An 18,669-nucleotide genomic window follows, 5' to 3' on the forward strand; every position below is an offset into this window, starting at 1 on the left:
ACATACGTGTATTAATCTTTGCTCTGATTCCATGTCAAATAAGCTATTTTAATATAATTACAGTATCTGATTTTCCATGGACATTTTCCAGTGGAAGAAAAATAGACTGACCAGTCCACACTGTTTATCTATAATACTTCAAATGCAATCATTAAACTTTCATTCCAGATTTCCAGACAATATTTTTTGATTTAAGTTGAATTGGTATCCCAAATTATGATTATCAGTGAGTTAACTGATAAACAAAGCTTTTGGGTCTAACTGTGAACCTATCTACTCCCTTCTCCCAGTCCGGTATGTACTAAACAAAATCAAAGAACCAAACTTTCTCTTGCTTAATACAGAATAACAGGACTACTCCTCCCCTCCCTTCAAAACCTGGCCTCTGCCGCCTTGCCAACCTCATCTCCAGCCATAGCCTACATTCCTTCTAGGCATTTCCATACATACTCTGTGATTCAGTGATAACAAGCTAGAATACCTACAGTGTGAGCAAGCATGCCTGTGGAAGACTGCCAAACGTGCCTCTTAAGTTGTGTACATACACCATTGCCCCGATCTGTATGGCAAACTCTTAATTCATCCTTCAAAACTCAGTTAAGGTGATGTCGCCTCTGTGAAATCTTCCCTGAACACTACATCCCTCAACACTTATCATTCCCCCTTCCACACTACTTCTGCATCTTATTGCTACTTCCACTGCTTCACGTTATCAATTTATTCGTGTATGTAGCTACTATGCACATAGTAGCATTAAATAAATGTTAAAGAAAAATAAATATTTCTTATTCAGGAAAACTACTTATCTCAACAATTTAAAGATATATGAGAGTATGTTTTCAAGTGGATTTTTTTCTAGGAATTACTGCAAGATAAAAAACCAGTAAAATAAAACAAAATTGTTTTTAGATGAACCTTCAAAAGAGAGCTAATCAAATCCCTCTCCCCAAAGATGGAGAAACAAGACATTTATTTAAACTACTACGACCAGGTTTCACTAAAAATGTTCCATAAGAGAAAATTATTTGTATTTTACTGAACAAAATTTTAAAAGAGAAAAAAAAAAAAAAAAAAAACAAGAAATGATAGCTCACTAATGAATAATGGTGGAAACTTTTAAAGACTAAAGAGATAACACAAATAGGCCAAATTAATCATAAGTACATGATATAAAAAGCTTTGAAACTATTCAGAGGATAGAGAACAAATGAGGCAATTTGATGTGAATAGTCTGAATCATCCTTTCACAAAGGAGCAGAGTTATAAGAAAGATGAGGGAAGCACAACACCTACACTAACAACTCATGTGTAACTCTTTTCTTCAATTTTGTTAAGACAGTCTCAATTTTCTTCTTCTTCCCTAGTGATTTTAAATAAATAAGCACATAACTCTAAAGACCATGACATAAAAACTTTAAGCAACTGTTTGACAACAGCAGTTATACTATATATGTGCACTTATAGTCAAAACTCATTGTTTCAGAAATACAACCCTCTCTGTAGATTAGCCAGGTCCCTGACTTCTAGCCCATAAGCTGCCTGCCAGCACATTCAAAGGCTGAAAACAGTGAAATGCTACAACCTGCTAGAGGAAATACGAAAATGATCAATATAATTGGAAACTGAAACTAACAACACATTGTCTAGAATGATCATTTACTATTCAGGTAATAACATGATGAAGTACTAGATAGAGTCTAAGAGGTAATCTTATCCAATTGTCAAACTTGTTTTTGCCAGGGAATCTCTTCTGTAAAGGAAATTTCATGTGGAAAAGACAAACATGTGGAGCTGCATCTGTAGCAGTTAAGGCGGTAGGTGGAAGACAGGTGGTCTTCCCTGCCTATGCAGTGGCCTCTGAGGTCAGCTCCAAGGAATAACCTAGGGTTCGGGGGCTTCACAGATAACACTGATCAGATTCAGGACTTTTATTTTCTAATGAACACACGGGACTCCAAAAAGGAAGAAGTGATTTGCTCATGGTCACAGAACTCATCTGTCCATGGCAGAGCCAGGTCTAAAACTATATATAACTGGACTAGTCTGATTGGGCTGCTATAACAATTCAGCATAGATTGGGCAGCTTAAAAGAAATTTATTTCTCACAGGTCTAAAGCTGGAAGTCCCACATCAAGGTCCAGTAAGGTCAGTTTCTGATGAGGGCTCTCTTCCTGGCTTCCAGACGGCCTTTCTCAGTGTGTGCATGTGGAGAGAGAGAGACAGAACTCTCTTCCTCTTCTTATAAGACCACCAACCCTACTGGATTAGAACCTCACCCTTATGACTTCATTTAATTAACCTTAATTACCTCCTAAAAGCTATATCTCTAAATACAGTTACATTGGTGGTTAGGGCTTCAACATATGAATTTTGTAGGAAGACAATTCAGTCCACAGCACAAATGTATACCATAAAAGTGTTCCCACTATAAAAAGCACTGTCTCTTGAAGAAACTAGAAGCCTACATAAGATGACTGAGATATTTTTCTTTTGTAACTTCTTATTTTTACTTTTTTAATATGAAAAATTTCTAACATATACCAAAGTAGGTAAATATAATAAACCTACATATACCCATCACCCAGCTTCAATAATTATCAGTAAATGGTCAATCTTGTTTCTCCTACACATATATCCATATTACTAAGAAGCAAATCCTGGTCATTCCCTCTGAAGTATTTTGGTAACTATCTCTAACAGGACTTGTAAAAAAATACACAATATCATTAACTTACCTAAAGTAATAATTCCTTAACATCATGAAATATCCAATTAGTGTTAAATTTTCCACTGTAGACACTATGCTTATCATAAAAGCTGTTTGACTATCAGTTTTTCAACAGTAGTCTAATGTTTAAGACCAAAGGCTTTTTATTTTTTTCCAGAGAAGAATTTCTGTTGCCAAAAAGGTTTTCTGCTTAGGGAAACTCGTAACCTTATTCATTCTTTCCTCTTTGAAAAAGAAAACAAAAAAAATCACTATTGTAGGAAGTGAGGAAAAGTAAAAGAACTGACCATCCCTCACCAAATTTAAATGAGAGAAAAGGTACAATTTTCACTCTTTAGTTTCTCCTTTTTCATTCTTTAAATTATTTAGTTCTAGCAAATGCAGTAATGTGCTGAAGCCAACTCCTACTAACTCATGGAAGCCAAGTATTAAATTTCTAGGAATTTTACAATCAGTAGCTTCAAATTGGCCATGGTGACAGTATTTTACTCCACAGAAATTGCCAATCTCTACAAATCAACCCCCATCTCCTCTCCCCCCAGAGAGCCAGTTGTTCACTTACCAACATAGCACTGAGCAAATTTTAGGACTAGGAAGAAGATACAGAATTTAACACTTGGAACAAAAATTTTAAGCTTGCTTTTTTTTTTTTTTTTTTGGTAGTTTGTCAGTGCCAAAGGGTACTCTTGCCCGCTTGGATAATATCACATAACATTGTTTACCTTGCTAGACTGTCCATCTCTTAAGCAGTTATGAGGAGAATCGGTAGAACATTGTGGCACTCTGGAATAAACCAGTTCAAATTCAGACTCTGCCATTTGATAGCTGTTTGATTTTGACAAGTTACAAACATCTCTATGCCTCAGTTTCCTCAACTGTGACATGTGGATAATAATAGTTATCTATCTCACACGGTTCTTGTGTAGATTAAACAGTTAATATGTGTAAAGTGCTTAGAAATGTTCCTGAGATGTAATAATCTCTACTCAGTAAAGGTTACCTGGTATTATTGTAATTGATTCTTGTCATACAGTTCTATTGCTCTCAAAGAAGGGGTAAGTGTAGCAAAGACCAGCTGGTACTTGTCTTCGGTAAGCTGACATATCCCAAGGCCTATGTTAACACCTCTTTATATTTGTATATAACTTCCACTTTTTAAAGCATTTTCACACACTTTGCTTTAACCTTTGAAAAACCTTATCATCATCCTTATTTTATACAAGGAAACTGAAGCCAAGGATATATGGAGAATTCATTGTATCCTTTTTGACAGCTTTAACACTATTACCATGTAATAGTTACATGTACATTCACCTTATCATAGCATCTAAAAAATACATCATATAAGTACTGGAATATATATCACAGTGCCCTGCAACAAGTAGGTTTTCAATAAACATGTTAAAATTAACTCAGTTAGCAAGTATGATTTAAATATCTAGTTCCCTTTCTACTAACTACTTTACCTCCCTAAATATATTAACAATGTATTGTGGAGTTTATAACATATGAAGAAATAAAATATATGACAAAAATAGCTCAAACAGTGAGGGGGAAGTGAAAGGAATGACATTATTGTAAGGTTTTTACATTGTTTGTTAAGTGAAATAATATTAATTAGAGGCAGACTGTGATAATTTAAAGATAAATACCATAATCTCTACCTTAACCACTAAAAATAATAGTACATCTTACTCCCCTCTGCTAAAAAAAACTAACAGAATAATATTAATAATAATAATACAAGCAGGTTTAGATGAAAACCCCAAAGAGAAAATTAAATGGAATTTTAAGAAAATTTTTTAAAAAAGAAAAACCTTGATTAATCCCTCAAAAAAAGGAAAACAGAGACAATAAGGAACAAAGAACAGACAGGACAAAGTGAAAAGAAATATCAAGATAGTAAGAAAAACTCTGGAATATCAATAACTACATTAAATAAAATACCAATGTACTAAGACCATCAATTAAAAGAGATTGTCATACTGGATAAAAAACAAGACCCAATTATGTGCTCTTTATAAGCAACCCACTTTAAAAATAAGAACACTGATAAACTGAAAGAAAAAATGATAGAAAAAGATAAATTTTAATTTTAAAAAAGCCAGCAATCACTATATTAATTCAGACACATATTTCAAGACAAAAATTATTCCCAGAGCTTAGAGATAAAAAGGGACATTTCATAATGCTAAAAGGATCAATTCATAGTGACAAAACAATCCTAAATGTTTGTACCCAATTAACATAGTTGTAAATATATAAGGCAAAAATTAACTAAAAGGCAAAACAGAAAAACCCACTATTATACTTAGCAACAACACCTCACAAAGGAAAAGCAGACATAAAATTACATCTGTATTAATATATAAAATCCATTAGAGTGATTGCCCAATGGTGGGAGTGGATGGGAATAAATAAGTGTAAGCAACAGGAAAAAAGGGAAAATTAAAATTGAATTAAGCAGAAATGGAGCCTTATGTAGACTGTTGATAGGATTCCATATACTAAAGATACATGAACCTCAACTCTCCATATATTGGATTCAAAGGGAAAATAAAAGATCAAATTTATTGGAAAATCCTATTATTATATATGCTTTTCTTACCAGCATCACTGTTAAATTCATAATTCTTCCAAGGTTATCAATGTAGTAGACACTGTCCTGATACCATGAATCACAGTGTAAGTAATTATACATTCCAAAAGCATGCATGTGTTCCAGTGTGTATTGATCATCTCGAAGTTTTACTTCTGCCACATCTGAAATACAAGAAAAATAAACACAAACATCAAGAGTCTTACCTCAGATTGTTCCTTTCTGCAGAATGCCTACAAGGAAAAGAAATCACAGAATGCCAATTACAAAGACCTTCAGAACAATCCACTATACATCATTCATTCAAAAATAATTTCTGGAGACCTATTCTTTTAGGCACTTCTTTTTTCTAATTATGAATGAAAAGAACAGAAATTCTAAAAATGATTTCCCATATTCTGGACAAATATTAACCCTAATTTATAAAGTGCTTTAATACTTTAAAAAACATTTTTACCTCTGCTATCTCATTCATTTTTATCATACATTAAGAAATAAAGAGAATATTTCTATTATCTCATTATATAGTCACAGAAATAAATGTAAAAACAATTGGTGACTTCTCCAACACCATACCACATCTTTCCCAAGGGTACAGAACAAAACAATATCACAGTTGGAATAGAAACAAAGTTTCCTATCACAGAACAAGGCTCCCTCCACCAAAGCATCGGCTCCTTCCCTAACTTTACATCTGCCAAATGTGATTTCCTCCTTCCATTACTCCTGCTCTTCCATGCAGATTGGAACCATTATAGCTCAGGGATGCCCATGATCTAAAATTAATTCCTGCCTCAACAGGAAATATATTAGTGAACTACGCTGGGTCAATACATAACCTTAATATAAAACTCACTTTACCGTATTCTTCCTACCCACCCCATTTCATCACTTTACTGTATTCTAACTGCAACTATTTTCTTCTTTTCCCAGAATGCTCACCTGTTCCTACTTCTAACACCTTACATGAGTCCTGGCTGACTACATTTATTCACTCATATTTTAATAGGCACCAATGATACAGTGATGAGCAAAGAGTATAGAATCTACCTTCTTAGCACTTATGATCCAGTGAGGAAATGGACATTAGTCAAATAATCACATAAATTTTATATAATTTAACTGTGATGTTACAACAAAAATTACTGGGTACCATGAAAACATATAATGTAGAGAGGTGACATATTTGGGGAGATTAATGAAAGCTTTCTAAGGTTTGAGGCAAAATATAAAAGACAAAATATAAAAGGCCAAAAAATATAAAAGACAAAAGTATATATCTTAAGATATATACCTACGCATACACATCCACACCTCTATTTATTCCAGGCAGAAGGAAAACAGGCAAAGTACGGAGAAAACTTGTGTTCAAAGAACCAAAAGACGTCCACATTGGCTAAACTATAGAGCAAAACAGAGACGGGTCCAAGGGAAGGCTGCAGATGAATGAAGCTAAAGAACTAGGAAGGAGTTGGATCATGAAAGACCTGACTTTATCTTATTGATAAACCCAATGTAATAATAATTCATTAACAACTTTTAAGCAGGAGAGTAAAGTTCAGATTTGAGTTTATAAAAGAGTACTTATAACTACAATATGAAAAATAGACTGGAGCAGAGCAGGGGCAAATTCAGGAAGATCTATTTGGAAGCTATGCAGTCATCCGGGTGAAGGATGTCTGAAGTTTGGAGACATTCCAGAGGTAAAATCATAATTTTATAATAGATGTGACAGAGAAAATAACAGTTATATAACCGAGAAAACTGTTATATAACTCAAGAAGGGTTTATTTTACAACAAATGGTTAGAAATACATATTCTACTGATTAGGAGGGAAACAATGATCAATTCTCGGTTTTCTAGCACCACTGTGTGGATGAAACTTAATAGTGCAGGAAATGTGAATGGTAACATAATAGTCCAAAGCAGTAATACATTTTCTTTATATTTATGCAAAGACCCCCTGGGCAATCCTGAACAATCCTGAATTTAGCTGTTTGCCTATTACAACACCTCAGTTGTGAACATACAGATCTGTAAAACCAGTACTAGGAGACCATGCTACAGTAGGGTTTTGGTTACTGCATCTTACAAGATAATTTATATAAGTAATGAGAACATAGAAGTGAGCATAGAGCATATTATATGCTTAGTATTTTGTAAAAGCTCTGTTAGTACACAGAAAAAGGCCCCCTCTCTGGCCCCAAATGAGAAAGGAAAAGTTACAGTTGCATTTACCATGTTGATCATCTTCAGTATAAAAGCAAGAGGCAGAGCAACTAACTAAAAGGAGAAAAGAACTGTCCGGAATCTGACAGAGCTTAACCATTGGGAGAGCTCTTTTGTTGAGCTCACCTAAGAAAAAGAGGAGGGATAAGGCAGGGAGGCTCTAACCTCTGCTTGGATCTTTAAAATGGTTGAAAAAGAGGAATCTTTTTGTGGAGATGCCAATGTAGTAAATATCTTTACTATTGTATGTTATCTCGTATTGAAATAAAAGAGCTTTGATAAAAACTCTTATCTCTTTGTCTTAAAAATAAAACTTAGGTCCTGACAAGAAAGTCTCCCCTAACTTTTGCCCCAAATCTTTACAAAACCTCAGAATCTATAGTTTTTCATACAAGCCTCATGGAGACTCAAAAACCGAGTTTTCCATTCATAAGTTATTTATTGAATGTCTACCATGCACCAGACACTGTGCTTGTTTGGCATTAGGCATACACTGGTAAATAAAACAGACCTATCTCATGTACTAACAGTGCTAACTGTGGTAGTCACTACTGCTTTTTCTTCTCTCAAAATATACTATTATAGCGAACCACATGAAATTGCCAGTATTCAACTCTTTTGATGTCAACTAAATACAATTTAATCTAATATCTATATAAGCAAAGTACAGCATTTTACAAAAAAGGAGGGAGAGGCAAAGAACATTAACTTATACACAAATGTCACTTCTTGGATCACTTTTATCTTCTAGAATCAACCCAATGGATTCAGTCTTCTTTCCACCTGATTACTGAGCTTGCTATTTGTGTATGAGGATGTAAAAAAGAAAGAGTACAAGTTTGTGTGACTGGTTCTGAAGCAAGACTTTTGTAACAGGGCATGGCCAGAGTTAAGAGCACTGCTTGCACAAAACCATTTTATACAATGCTTCTGTGATAACAACACACTGATCTGGCTATCTTCCCCATATATTCCTCCATAAAAGTAGATAGGAGTTTTATAGTGAACTCTACATAAATATAATGGTTCTTCTCCCCCTTTACTCCAAGTATAGCCCAAATCTTTACCAGCTTTTTTTCCCCTCTCTGAAGAGAGAAATAGCCCAGAAAGACCACATAGATCATTAGAAAAAGCATGGGCTTTAGAGTCAGTTTTGCCACTGATCAGCAGCTTGGTTAAGTTAGCTAACCTTTCTATCCCATTTTCTCATCTGTAATAAAGGTTAATCATACTTATTCCACAAAGTTATTGACAAGCTTAAGTTAAAAACATGCAGTGTATTTGCTATACAACACATAAGAAGAGTAAGTATTGATTTCCCTCTTCCTCTTCTACCTCCGAGGGCTAATTCCCACATAGGTGTTTATGAGTCCTTTCTCTCCTGCCAGAAGTTATCTCCTCTCCACTGGTCCCTTCCCCTCCATTTAAATAATGTTGAAAACTTCCCCACTCACAAAAAAAAACAAATGAAAAAGGTTTCTTCCTCTGTCCTGCATTGAAAGCAGAGCTCTCTCTTACCCTGTTCTTCTCAAACTTCTTTAAAAAACAATCTAAACTCCCATTTTCTCACTACCTTCATTAACTCTTTTCAATTGTTTCCATTTTTCTATAGAAATTATGTTGTCACTTAAAAATATATACTGAACAACTTCTGCTTGTAGCCAAGATGGAATAATAGGGACCATATTTATCTTTCCATCACAAACAATTAGACAAAATAAAATAAAGCAGACAAAATTACACAACAGTTTTCAAGACACCAGACATCAGTCAACAAAGGATATAGTGACCCTCAAGAAACGAGAAACACATGAGGTAAGCCCTACCACTGCCCCAGCTTACTGTCCTGAAGAGGTTCCGGACCACAGCACAAAGAGGGAAGATGAGGTAGAACCTGACAGACTCCCTGTGTTGAAGACACTGAACTGGGGAGACCAAGGTAGTTTTAGTTCATTGGTGAGAGTAGGAGAGCTGCACAGAGAAAACCCAGAGATTTGCAGAGATTCTCCCTCAAGTACTAAGCAGAGTACTGAAGGTATGTGTTTGAGGAAATGACCCCAGGACAGGAAAGGATTAACACGAACAGTGCTAGGCATTCACACAAGCTGGGAATTGTAACTGTTCCCAACAGGCAGAATGGAGAAAACTCCTAATTTGTGGGATACTGGATAGATTATACAAGAAAGTCTTGCCTCAGACGTGGGGAACAATTAGCACTAGATTGACACTGCCCCAGACCAGCCCAACAAAGCATAAAAGCAAGTCTAAACAGAATTAATCTGTTTCCAAGTAACTCAACCACAGTCTTGCACTGCATAATGAGGTTATGGTCAACAATGGAAGGTGGTCCCACAAGATTACAATGGCTATATTATATAGTCTAGGTGTGTAGTAGGCTATACCATCCAGGTTTGTGTGAGTACACTCTACGATGTTCACACAACAAAAATACCATTTCTCAGACAGTATCACTATCATTAAGCAACACGACTGTACATCCCAGAACAAACCTTAAGATTATATGAATATGAAAATATCTTGTACCCAATAAGATAAAATTCACAATCTCTGTTACTCAGAGATTATCAGGTATGCAAAGAGGAAAGAAAACAAAACCCATATTGAGGAGACTGACCAATGAATAGAAGACAACACATAACTGACACAGAAGTTACAATCAGCAGAACAAGATATTAAAACAATTATTAATTACAAGTGTATTCCATATGTTCAAAATGATAAAGTGGAACATGAAAGTCTGTAAAAAAAGATTTACATCCAACTTTTAAGAGATGAAAACTATAATGTCTAAGATGAAAAATACAGCAGATGGGATTAATGACAGATTAACATGCAAGAGAAAAGATTAATGAAATTAAAGCCATGAAAATAGAAACTATCCAGAGTAAGACAGAAAAAAAAAATGGAAAGAAAAAAATGAAAATATCATTGATATGCTGGGGTCAACTTCCTGCAATCTAAAAAATGGATAAGTGGAGTCCTCAAAGGAAAGAAGAAAGAAAAAAGAAAGAAAGATCAAAAAATTTCCAAACTTGTTGAAAACTATGAACCTACAGTTGACAGCTCAACAACCCTCAAACTTAGAAATCAAGAAGAAAACCACTCTTAGGTACAACATTATCAAACTGCTCAAAACCAATGCAAAAGAGAAAAATCTTAAAGGCAGCCAGAGGAAAAAGGGCATGCTGAGCACAGAGCAACAAAAATAGAATAACATCAATGCAACCGCCAACAAAATACCAATTATATTCTTCACAGAAATGGAAAAAGCAATTCTAACATTCATGTGTAACAACAAAAGACCCCGAATAGCCAAAGCAATCCTGTACCAAAAAATAAAGCCAGAGGCATTACACTTCCTGACTTCAAATAATATGACAAAGTTATAGTAACCAAAAAAGCATAGTACTGGCATAAAAACAGACACTCAGACCAATGGAACAGAATAGAGAACCCAGAAAACAACCCATAAACTTAACAGGCAACTGATTTTCAACAAAGGCACCAAGAAAATACAATGGGGAAAGAACAGCCTCTTCAATAAATGGTGCTGGAAAAACTGGATATGCATGTGTAGAACAAAGAAACTAGATCCGTACCTCTCGCCACATACCAAAATCAACTCAAAATGAATTAACGACTTAAATATAAGACCTGAAACTATAAAACTCTTACAAGAAAACATAGGGGAAACACTTCAAGATGTAGGACTGGACAAAGACTTTATGAATAAGACCTCAAAAGCATAGGCAACAAAAGAAAAAATAAACAAATGGGACTGTACCAAATTAAAAAGCTTCTGGACAGCAAAGGAAACAATCAGAGTGAAAAGACAATGTGGAGTACACTAACATTTATAAAGCAAATGTATTTCACAGGGCCTAGTTTCCAAAGCCCTGCAGTTTCAGGTTTAGGCTAACTTCTTAAAATTACATATAGAAATGTTAACCTTGCAAAACACAGGAAACTTTCCCCAGGCTAAAGCCTCTGATATAGATATAGAATTGTAACAGAGCAAAATTGCTGGTTCAAAGGGTAGATGTCCTCGGTGCAGGTTAACCTTACTTAATTGTTATGTAAACGTACTAAGGAAATTGCAGTAAGGAAACAAAATGTTTGCTAAAAACAAGATTTTGTTGGTGGATCGACTTAACCTCTTGCAAACGGCATTATGGAATGTCACTTTGTTATTTCACTGATGTTATCAGCCTCTGTTGTTAAACTATACTTAGCCATAACTCCAACTATGTTCCTTTTCTGTAACTTTCTATTTTGGAGAATAAATACTGAGACAGAACTCCAGTTCAGTGTTAATTTCCCAAAGGAGGAATGCCTCTCTCTTGAAGGTTCCAGGCAGTTAACCCCTTCGGGGTGTCTCACTGCTCAGAGGAAATGGGCTTTGAGTAATCCTTTGCATATTACTCAAAGGATTACATCACCCAAGGGAGAGATGTGGCAAATCTGTGTGAGGACAAAGAGAATGCAACAAGATAACCTACAGAATGGGAGAAAATATTTGTAAACTATACATCTGACAAGGGATTAATATCCAGAATATACAAGGAACTCAAGCAATTTAACAATAAAAAGATAATAATCCAATTAAAAAATGGGCAAAGGAGCTGAAGAGACATTTTTCAAGCGAAGACATACAAATGGCCAACAGGGACATGAAAAAACGCTAAACATCACTAATCATCAGGGAAATGCACATCAAAACCACACTAAGATATCACCTCACCCAAGCTAGACTGGCTATTATCAAAAAGACAGAGTATAACAAATGCTGAAGAAGATGCAGAGAAAGAGTAATCCTTGTATATTGTTGGCAGGACTATAAATTAGTACAGCCATTATGGAAAACAGTATGGAGTTATCTCAAGCAACTAGAGACACAACTACCACATGATCCAGCAATCCCACTGCTGCGTATATACCGAAAGTATATAAATTATCATGCTGAACAGTTACCTGCACTTGCATGTTTACTGCAGCCCTATTTACAATAGCCAAGATATGGAACCAACCTAAATGTCCATTGCCAGACAACTGGAAAAGGAAAATGTGGTATACTACACAATGGAATACTACTCAGCCATAAAAAAGAATGAAATTCTGCCATTTGCAGCAGCATGGATAAGCTTGGAGAAAATTATGTTAAGTGAAATAAGCCAGGGACACAAAGAAAAATACCTCATGTCCTCACTCATAAGTGGAAGGAAGGGAGGAAGTAAGGTCACAATAATACATTGAATGATCAGAAGGAGAGAACAGAACTATGGTTACTAAAGGTGGAAAAAGGGGTGGGGATTAGTGAGAAATTGGTTAATAGGCACAAAGAATGATTACATTTTATAATGATGAACATGCTAATTATCTGGATTTGAACATCACATATTATACACACGTATTAATACTCAACTTGTACCCCAATTATGTTTCAATAAAAAAACAGTAAAAAAGAATAACATCAGATTTCTCATCAGAAACAATACAAGCAGGAAGGTTTGGAGGCGACATCTTTAAAGTATTGAAAGAACAAAATTGTCAACCTAGAATTCTATACATGGCAAAAACATCTTTTGAAAAACAAGGCAAAATAAAGATTTTTTCAGACTACAAAAGCCGAAAGAATCTATCACCAAATATTCACACTACAAGAAATATTAAAAGTCCTTCAGGTAGAAGTAAAATTATACCAGGCAAAAATATGGATCAACATAAGGAAATGAAGAACACTAGAAATGGCAACTACGTAAGTTTTATCATTTAAATTTATTTAAAAGATAACTATTTAAACAAAAATAGTAATAGTGTATTACAGTGTTTATAATAATATGTAAAAGTAAAATAGATGACGATGACAGCATAAAGACCAAGAAAAGAGAAATGAAAGTATGCTGGTATAAGTTTCTTTTCTTTTTTTTTAAAGATGACCAGTAAGGGGATCTTAACCCTTGACTTGGTGTTGTCAGCACCACACTCAGCCAGTGAGCCAACCGGCCATCCCTACATAGCATCCAAACCCACGGCCTTGGTATTATCAGCACTGCACTCTGCCAAGTGAGCCATGGGCCGGCCCCTGCTGGTGTAAGTTTCCTGCACCATATGATATAGTATGTCATTTAAATATATCCAGTAATGTTATAAGTTAAAAACGTAGGTATAAACCCTAAAGTAGCCATTAAAATCTTAAAGAACTATAGCTAATAAGCCAATAAAGAAAATAAAAATGGATTCTTTTTTTTTTTTTTTTTTGTCGTTTTTCGTGACCAGCACCCAGCCAGTGAGTGCACCAGTCATAGGATCCTACTATATAGGATCCGAACCCGCAGCAGGAGCGTCGCCACGCTCCCAGCGCCGCACTCTACAGAGTGCGCCACGGGCTCGGCCCAAAATGGATTCATTTTAAAAAAACAACACAAAAGAAGGCAAAAAAGTGGAAAAATTCAATTTTTCCAAAGACTAAATGGGATAAACAGAATATCAAAAGCAAGATGAAAAACCCCATCCTAACCAAATCAATAATCACATTAAATGTAAACAGTCTAATCAAAAGATTAGAGAGTGTCAGATTGAATACAAAAGCAAGACCTAACTATTTATGCCAATATGGAATGCATGTTAAATACAAAGACAAAATAGGTTAATAGGAAAAGGCTGTAAAAAATATATAATATGGTAATATTAATCAAAAGAAAACTGAAGTGACTATTTTAGTATCAGACTGATTTCAGAGCAAAGAATACCACCAGGGATAAAGAAATTTATTTCACATAACCCTTTCTCATGCAACAAGGATGGTCTAAAAATAATCCTGCTGAGTAAAAGAAGCCAGACCCCCCAAAAAAGTACAAAGTATATGATTCCATGTAGATAAAACTCTTAAAAATGCATACTAATCTATAGTGACAGAAAGTAGATCAGTAGCTGCTTGGAGATGGGGAGATGTGGGAGGAGCAGAGGGATGGTTACAGAAGGGCACAAGGAAACTTCTGGGGATGACAGCTAAATTTAATATCTTGAGGTGGTAATGATTTCATAGGTGTGTACGTATGTCAAAACTTGTTAATCTGTACATTTTAAATTTAATTGTCAATTGTATCTCAATAAAGCTGTTTAACGTGTGTCTAATACAAAATTTTCTACTTACCAGGCATGCTCCAGCCCTGGAGATAAAGCATTGATAAAGATGTACATGGGGCCCATCAACACAAAACTAATAGTCTTGGAAGAGTTAATGGATACTGAATGCTACAAAGTATATGATAAAGTCTGGGAAGTACTGGGTACTATGTGAAAATATAGTATAGATACTAACTTGTACAGATTCTACAGTATAGATTCTAACTAGGCAGTAAAGAAAGAAATCCCTGAGGCAGTAACATGCAAACCAAGATGAAAGAATAAAGTATGAATAAGCTAGGTGAACTATAAGGGGAAAAATATAAAAGGCATGTACTAAATGAAGATTCTAGAGAAAGGATATCCATAAGATAAATACCCAGAAATGGAATTGCTGAACCACAGGGCAATTATAATTTTACTTCAAAAGGTTCTTGCTTAGTTGTTTGAACTAGAAAAATTCTTGCTTAGTTGTTTGAACTAGAAAAAAGACAAAGTGACACTTACTGTATAACAGAAGGAATTTTTGAATAATTTATAACATTATTTAAGATAAGAGAATAAGCCAGTGAGTCACGCTCTTTGAGACTAGAGTCCATGCTTTTGTCCTAAATGAGGTGTTTCACACATCTGAGGTACCCAACAAAGGTTTGCTGAATTAAAGTGAACTCATTGGGTTAGGATAAAAAATTGTTGGGAATATACCGCATTATCTCTAGAAACCGCTGTTTTTAAAACAACTAACCTTTTCAACATCCTCAAGTAATTCTTTATGAAGGCCCCTCATGAGAACTATTCCAAAAGTCTCCAAACTGTTCTGTCTCCATTTCTCTCATCTTCCAAACTCAACGTCCACAGAGCTGAGAGTAACTACTCAACCCCCAGATCTGTTTGTTTACGTTCTATACTTAAAACCTTCAAATGACACCTCATCACCTCCAGTTGTGCATCCCAAATACAGAATCTATGACTGACACTGGTGAAATGAGGGGGGGAAAAAGGACAACTTACTGAGTTTTTATAAAGTTAATACATTCAATTTAGTTTCAATTTAGTATTCAATATAAACTATTGTAAGATTTTGCTTCCTGCTTTTTTGGAGTTAAAATATCTTCTTGTTTATTAAAAGATAGAATATTTCTTAAGAAACACCTCCACTTAAAAAAATTAAAAAGTTGGAAAAACTATAACTGTTGAGTGTTATTTTTTATTGTAATGGCCCAATACAAAAAAATTTGGGAAACACTGACTGACAGGATAAAGTCCAAAAGACAAACAGGGCCCTCTCTAACTCTTCTCACTTCCCAAGAGATTTTTTGCTACAATAATGCAGGATTGCAATAGTGTCCAGCATACAACCTACGAATTCTTTGCCTTTGCTCAAGCTTTCCCATGAATGGAATGACCTCAAGAACTCCTTCTCTTCTTCATTTACTCAATTTATTGAATATCTACTATACACCAAGCACTAGGGACAGAGTAATGAGCAAAAGAGAAACATCCTGTTTTCATGAAGCTCACAAATCTAGTGGAGGAAACAGACAAAAAATCAATATAGAATTTAAAACAACAATGATTACTGCCTTAAGGAGAATGTAATGAAGGAGCCAAAAATTGAAGGCAGGAAGGTTAGTCAGAAGGCTACTATATAGTTCAGGAAAGAGATAACCACAATTTGCACTAGGGTACAGGCACAGAGATGTCAAAATCTGGGGCTGACTGGACTTGCTCACAAACTGGAAAGAGCTAAAAGTGAAAAAATACACCAAAGATGACTCCATCATGAGCAACAATACAGACCTGCACTAACAGTCCCAATTTGTTATGCCTCCCTCGATCTATGCCCTTTGGTATGACCTTCCTTAGACGGGAAGATGAAAGAGGCTATAGCTAACAGGCATGAGTAACACTATTTTCTTGAAGGGTGACTTAAAAACCTCTCATATAATCATTAACTTTAAAAATAACAACCTTGGGCCGAGCCCGTGGCGCACTCGGGAGAGTGCGGCGCTGGGAGCGCAGCGACGCTCCCGCCACAGGTTCGGATCCTATATAGGACTGGCCACTGGCCGGTGCACTCACTGGCTGAGTGCCGGTCACGAAAAAGACAAAAAAAATAAAAATAAAAATAACAACCTTGTCAAACAAGGATTAGGGAATCTGACCTTCTTCCTCAAAGAATGAAGAATTACTAAAAGGGGCACATTAATCATCCACAGGCATGAAGAACATGAGGTTTCACTATACAATAGTTCAGCATAAATGATAAACTGTAGGACAGAAAGTGTTTTTCCATAAAGTTGGGCAAACTGTAGAATTATAAAAACCTTCACCGAAAGAACAAAGGGGTCGCTCATTTTCATTTCAGAGGGGAGAGCATGGCATTGTCTGTAAATTAGCTTTCTTTCAATAAACTTTTCTTTACTTTCATTATTTGTCTTGCTCTTGAATTATTTCTCTAGCAAAACCAAGAACCCTCTTGGTAAGGCCCTCCCTCCTGGTGAGGCCCTCCCTCCTTGGGGGGTCTTGCCCTTTCGGGCAATATCCCCACATTGACTCTAGCTAGGCTTGATTATTTGACTTGCTTTGGCCAACGGGCAATAGCAAAATTGTTGTAAGCCGTAGCTTGAAAAAGTACTTACGCATTGCTACTTGTCTCTTGGAACAATCCTGGGCTAGCCTGCTGAAGGATGAGAGACCATATGGAGAAGAGTCAGGTCAAGATCATCTAAAATAAACTTAAACCAGCCAATAGCCAGAAAACCCCAAACATAAGAGGAAGTCTAGCCAGGATGAGCAGAGCTGCCTAGCAGACCCATAACTGAAGCACGGATAAGCCCAGCCAGGTCTAGAAGAACCACCTTGCTGACCTGTAGACTTGTGAGCAATAACAACTGCTTTTTGTTTGGAGCCACTGAGTTTTGGGGTGTTTTTTGTTTCTGTCTGTTTTAAATGAATTAGCTAACTAAACATGGTAGTACCATTTACTGACTGGAGGAAACATGGATGGGAAAGAGAGAAAGGAAACGAGTGAAAAGAAAAATCAAGCTCATCTTCTCTCACCCACGTGAACTCCTACTTATCCCTTCAGGCTCAACTTAGGTATCAACTCCAGGAAGCTTTCCCAAATCCCCCAGCCTGGTTTAGGAAGATACTCAAATACTACCATTGTATTTTGTGCACATCCCAATTACTTCCTTCTCACAGTATTTTATAATTATGTTTATACTTTTCTTCCAAACTAGATGAAAGTATTTCTGTGTTATTAACTGTGTCTTATTTATCTTGATATCATCAGCACATGATATCTTCAAAACAGGCCCTGAATAGATGCTTCTGAATTTAATAAATGAATTAATAAACACTGGTTTGATACGCTAATGTCTAGCAATTATCTCTATATCAGTATTTCTCAAAATGTGATCCACTGACAACATGCATTATCATCAGCAGAAGTGTATTAAAAAATGCAGCCCTCTGGGCTTTATCGTTAACGAAAATGACGTTCTTTACGTTGCAAAAACTTGGATGAGAATATTCTGGCCGGCTACAGATAAACAAAGCAAGTAGTAGCAGTATGGGTACTAAACCAACTTTCCCCCCGAATTTTCTAGAGATGTTCTCTGCGACAGAGTTTTTAGTGTGCCAGGACCAGGGTAACCAAAAATGCTCTGACTCGAATGTAGTTTCTCTTTTAAAAAATAGCTCTCCGTCAGAGGAAACAGGAGCTGGGGGTCCTCCGAGGGGGTGTGGTTTCTCAACGCACACGTTTCAGTCCATGCTCCAGGAGGAAAGCACGTCCTGAGCCTTCCCAGCAGCTGGAAGGGGACCAGGCCGGGGACCGACAGGCGGCCGGAGCCCAGGCAGCACTCGCATGCCAGACCTCCGAGCCCAGAGTCCAGCTACCGAAGAGCCGCGCGAAGGCGGCTCCACGGGGGTCTGGGATGCGCATCATTCTCCAAAAGC

General features: G+C 36.1%; 1 protein-coding gene across 1 annotated transcript in view; it reads right to left on the reverse strand.

Moving 5' to 3' along the window:
- NUDCD1 (NudC domain containing 1) overlaps positions 1–18,669 on the reverse strand; it is a 75,783-nt gene that overhangs the window by 56,773 nt on the left and 341 nt on the right. Inside the window, exon 2 of the mRNA XM_063079740.1 lies at positions 5,337–5,491. Coding sequence (XP_062935810.1) covers positions 5,337–5,491 — 155 coding nt within the window. The remainder of the gene's footprint in view (positions 1–5,336; positions 5,492–18,669) is intronic.

This window comes from Cynocephalus volans, chromosome 15 (assembly GCF_027409185.1).
Source record: "Cynocephalus volans isolate mCynVol1 chromosome 15, mCynVol1.pri, whole genome shotgun sequence".
NCBI lineage: Eukaryota > Metazoa > Chordata > Mammalia > Dermoptera > Cynocephalidae > Cynocephalus > Cynocephalus volans.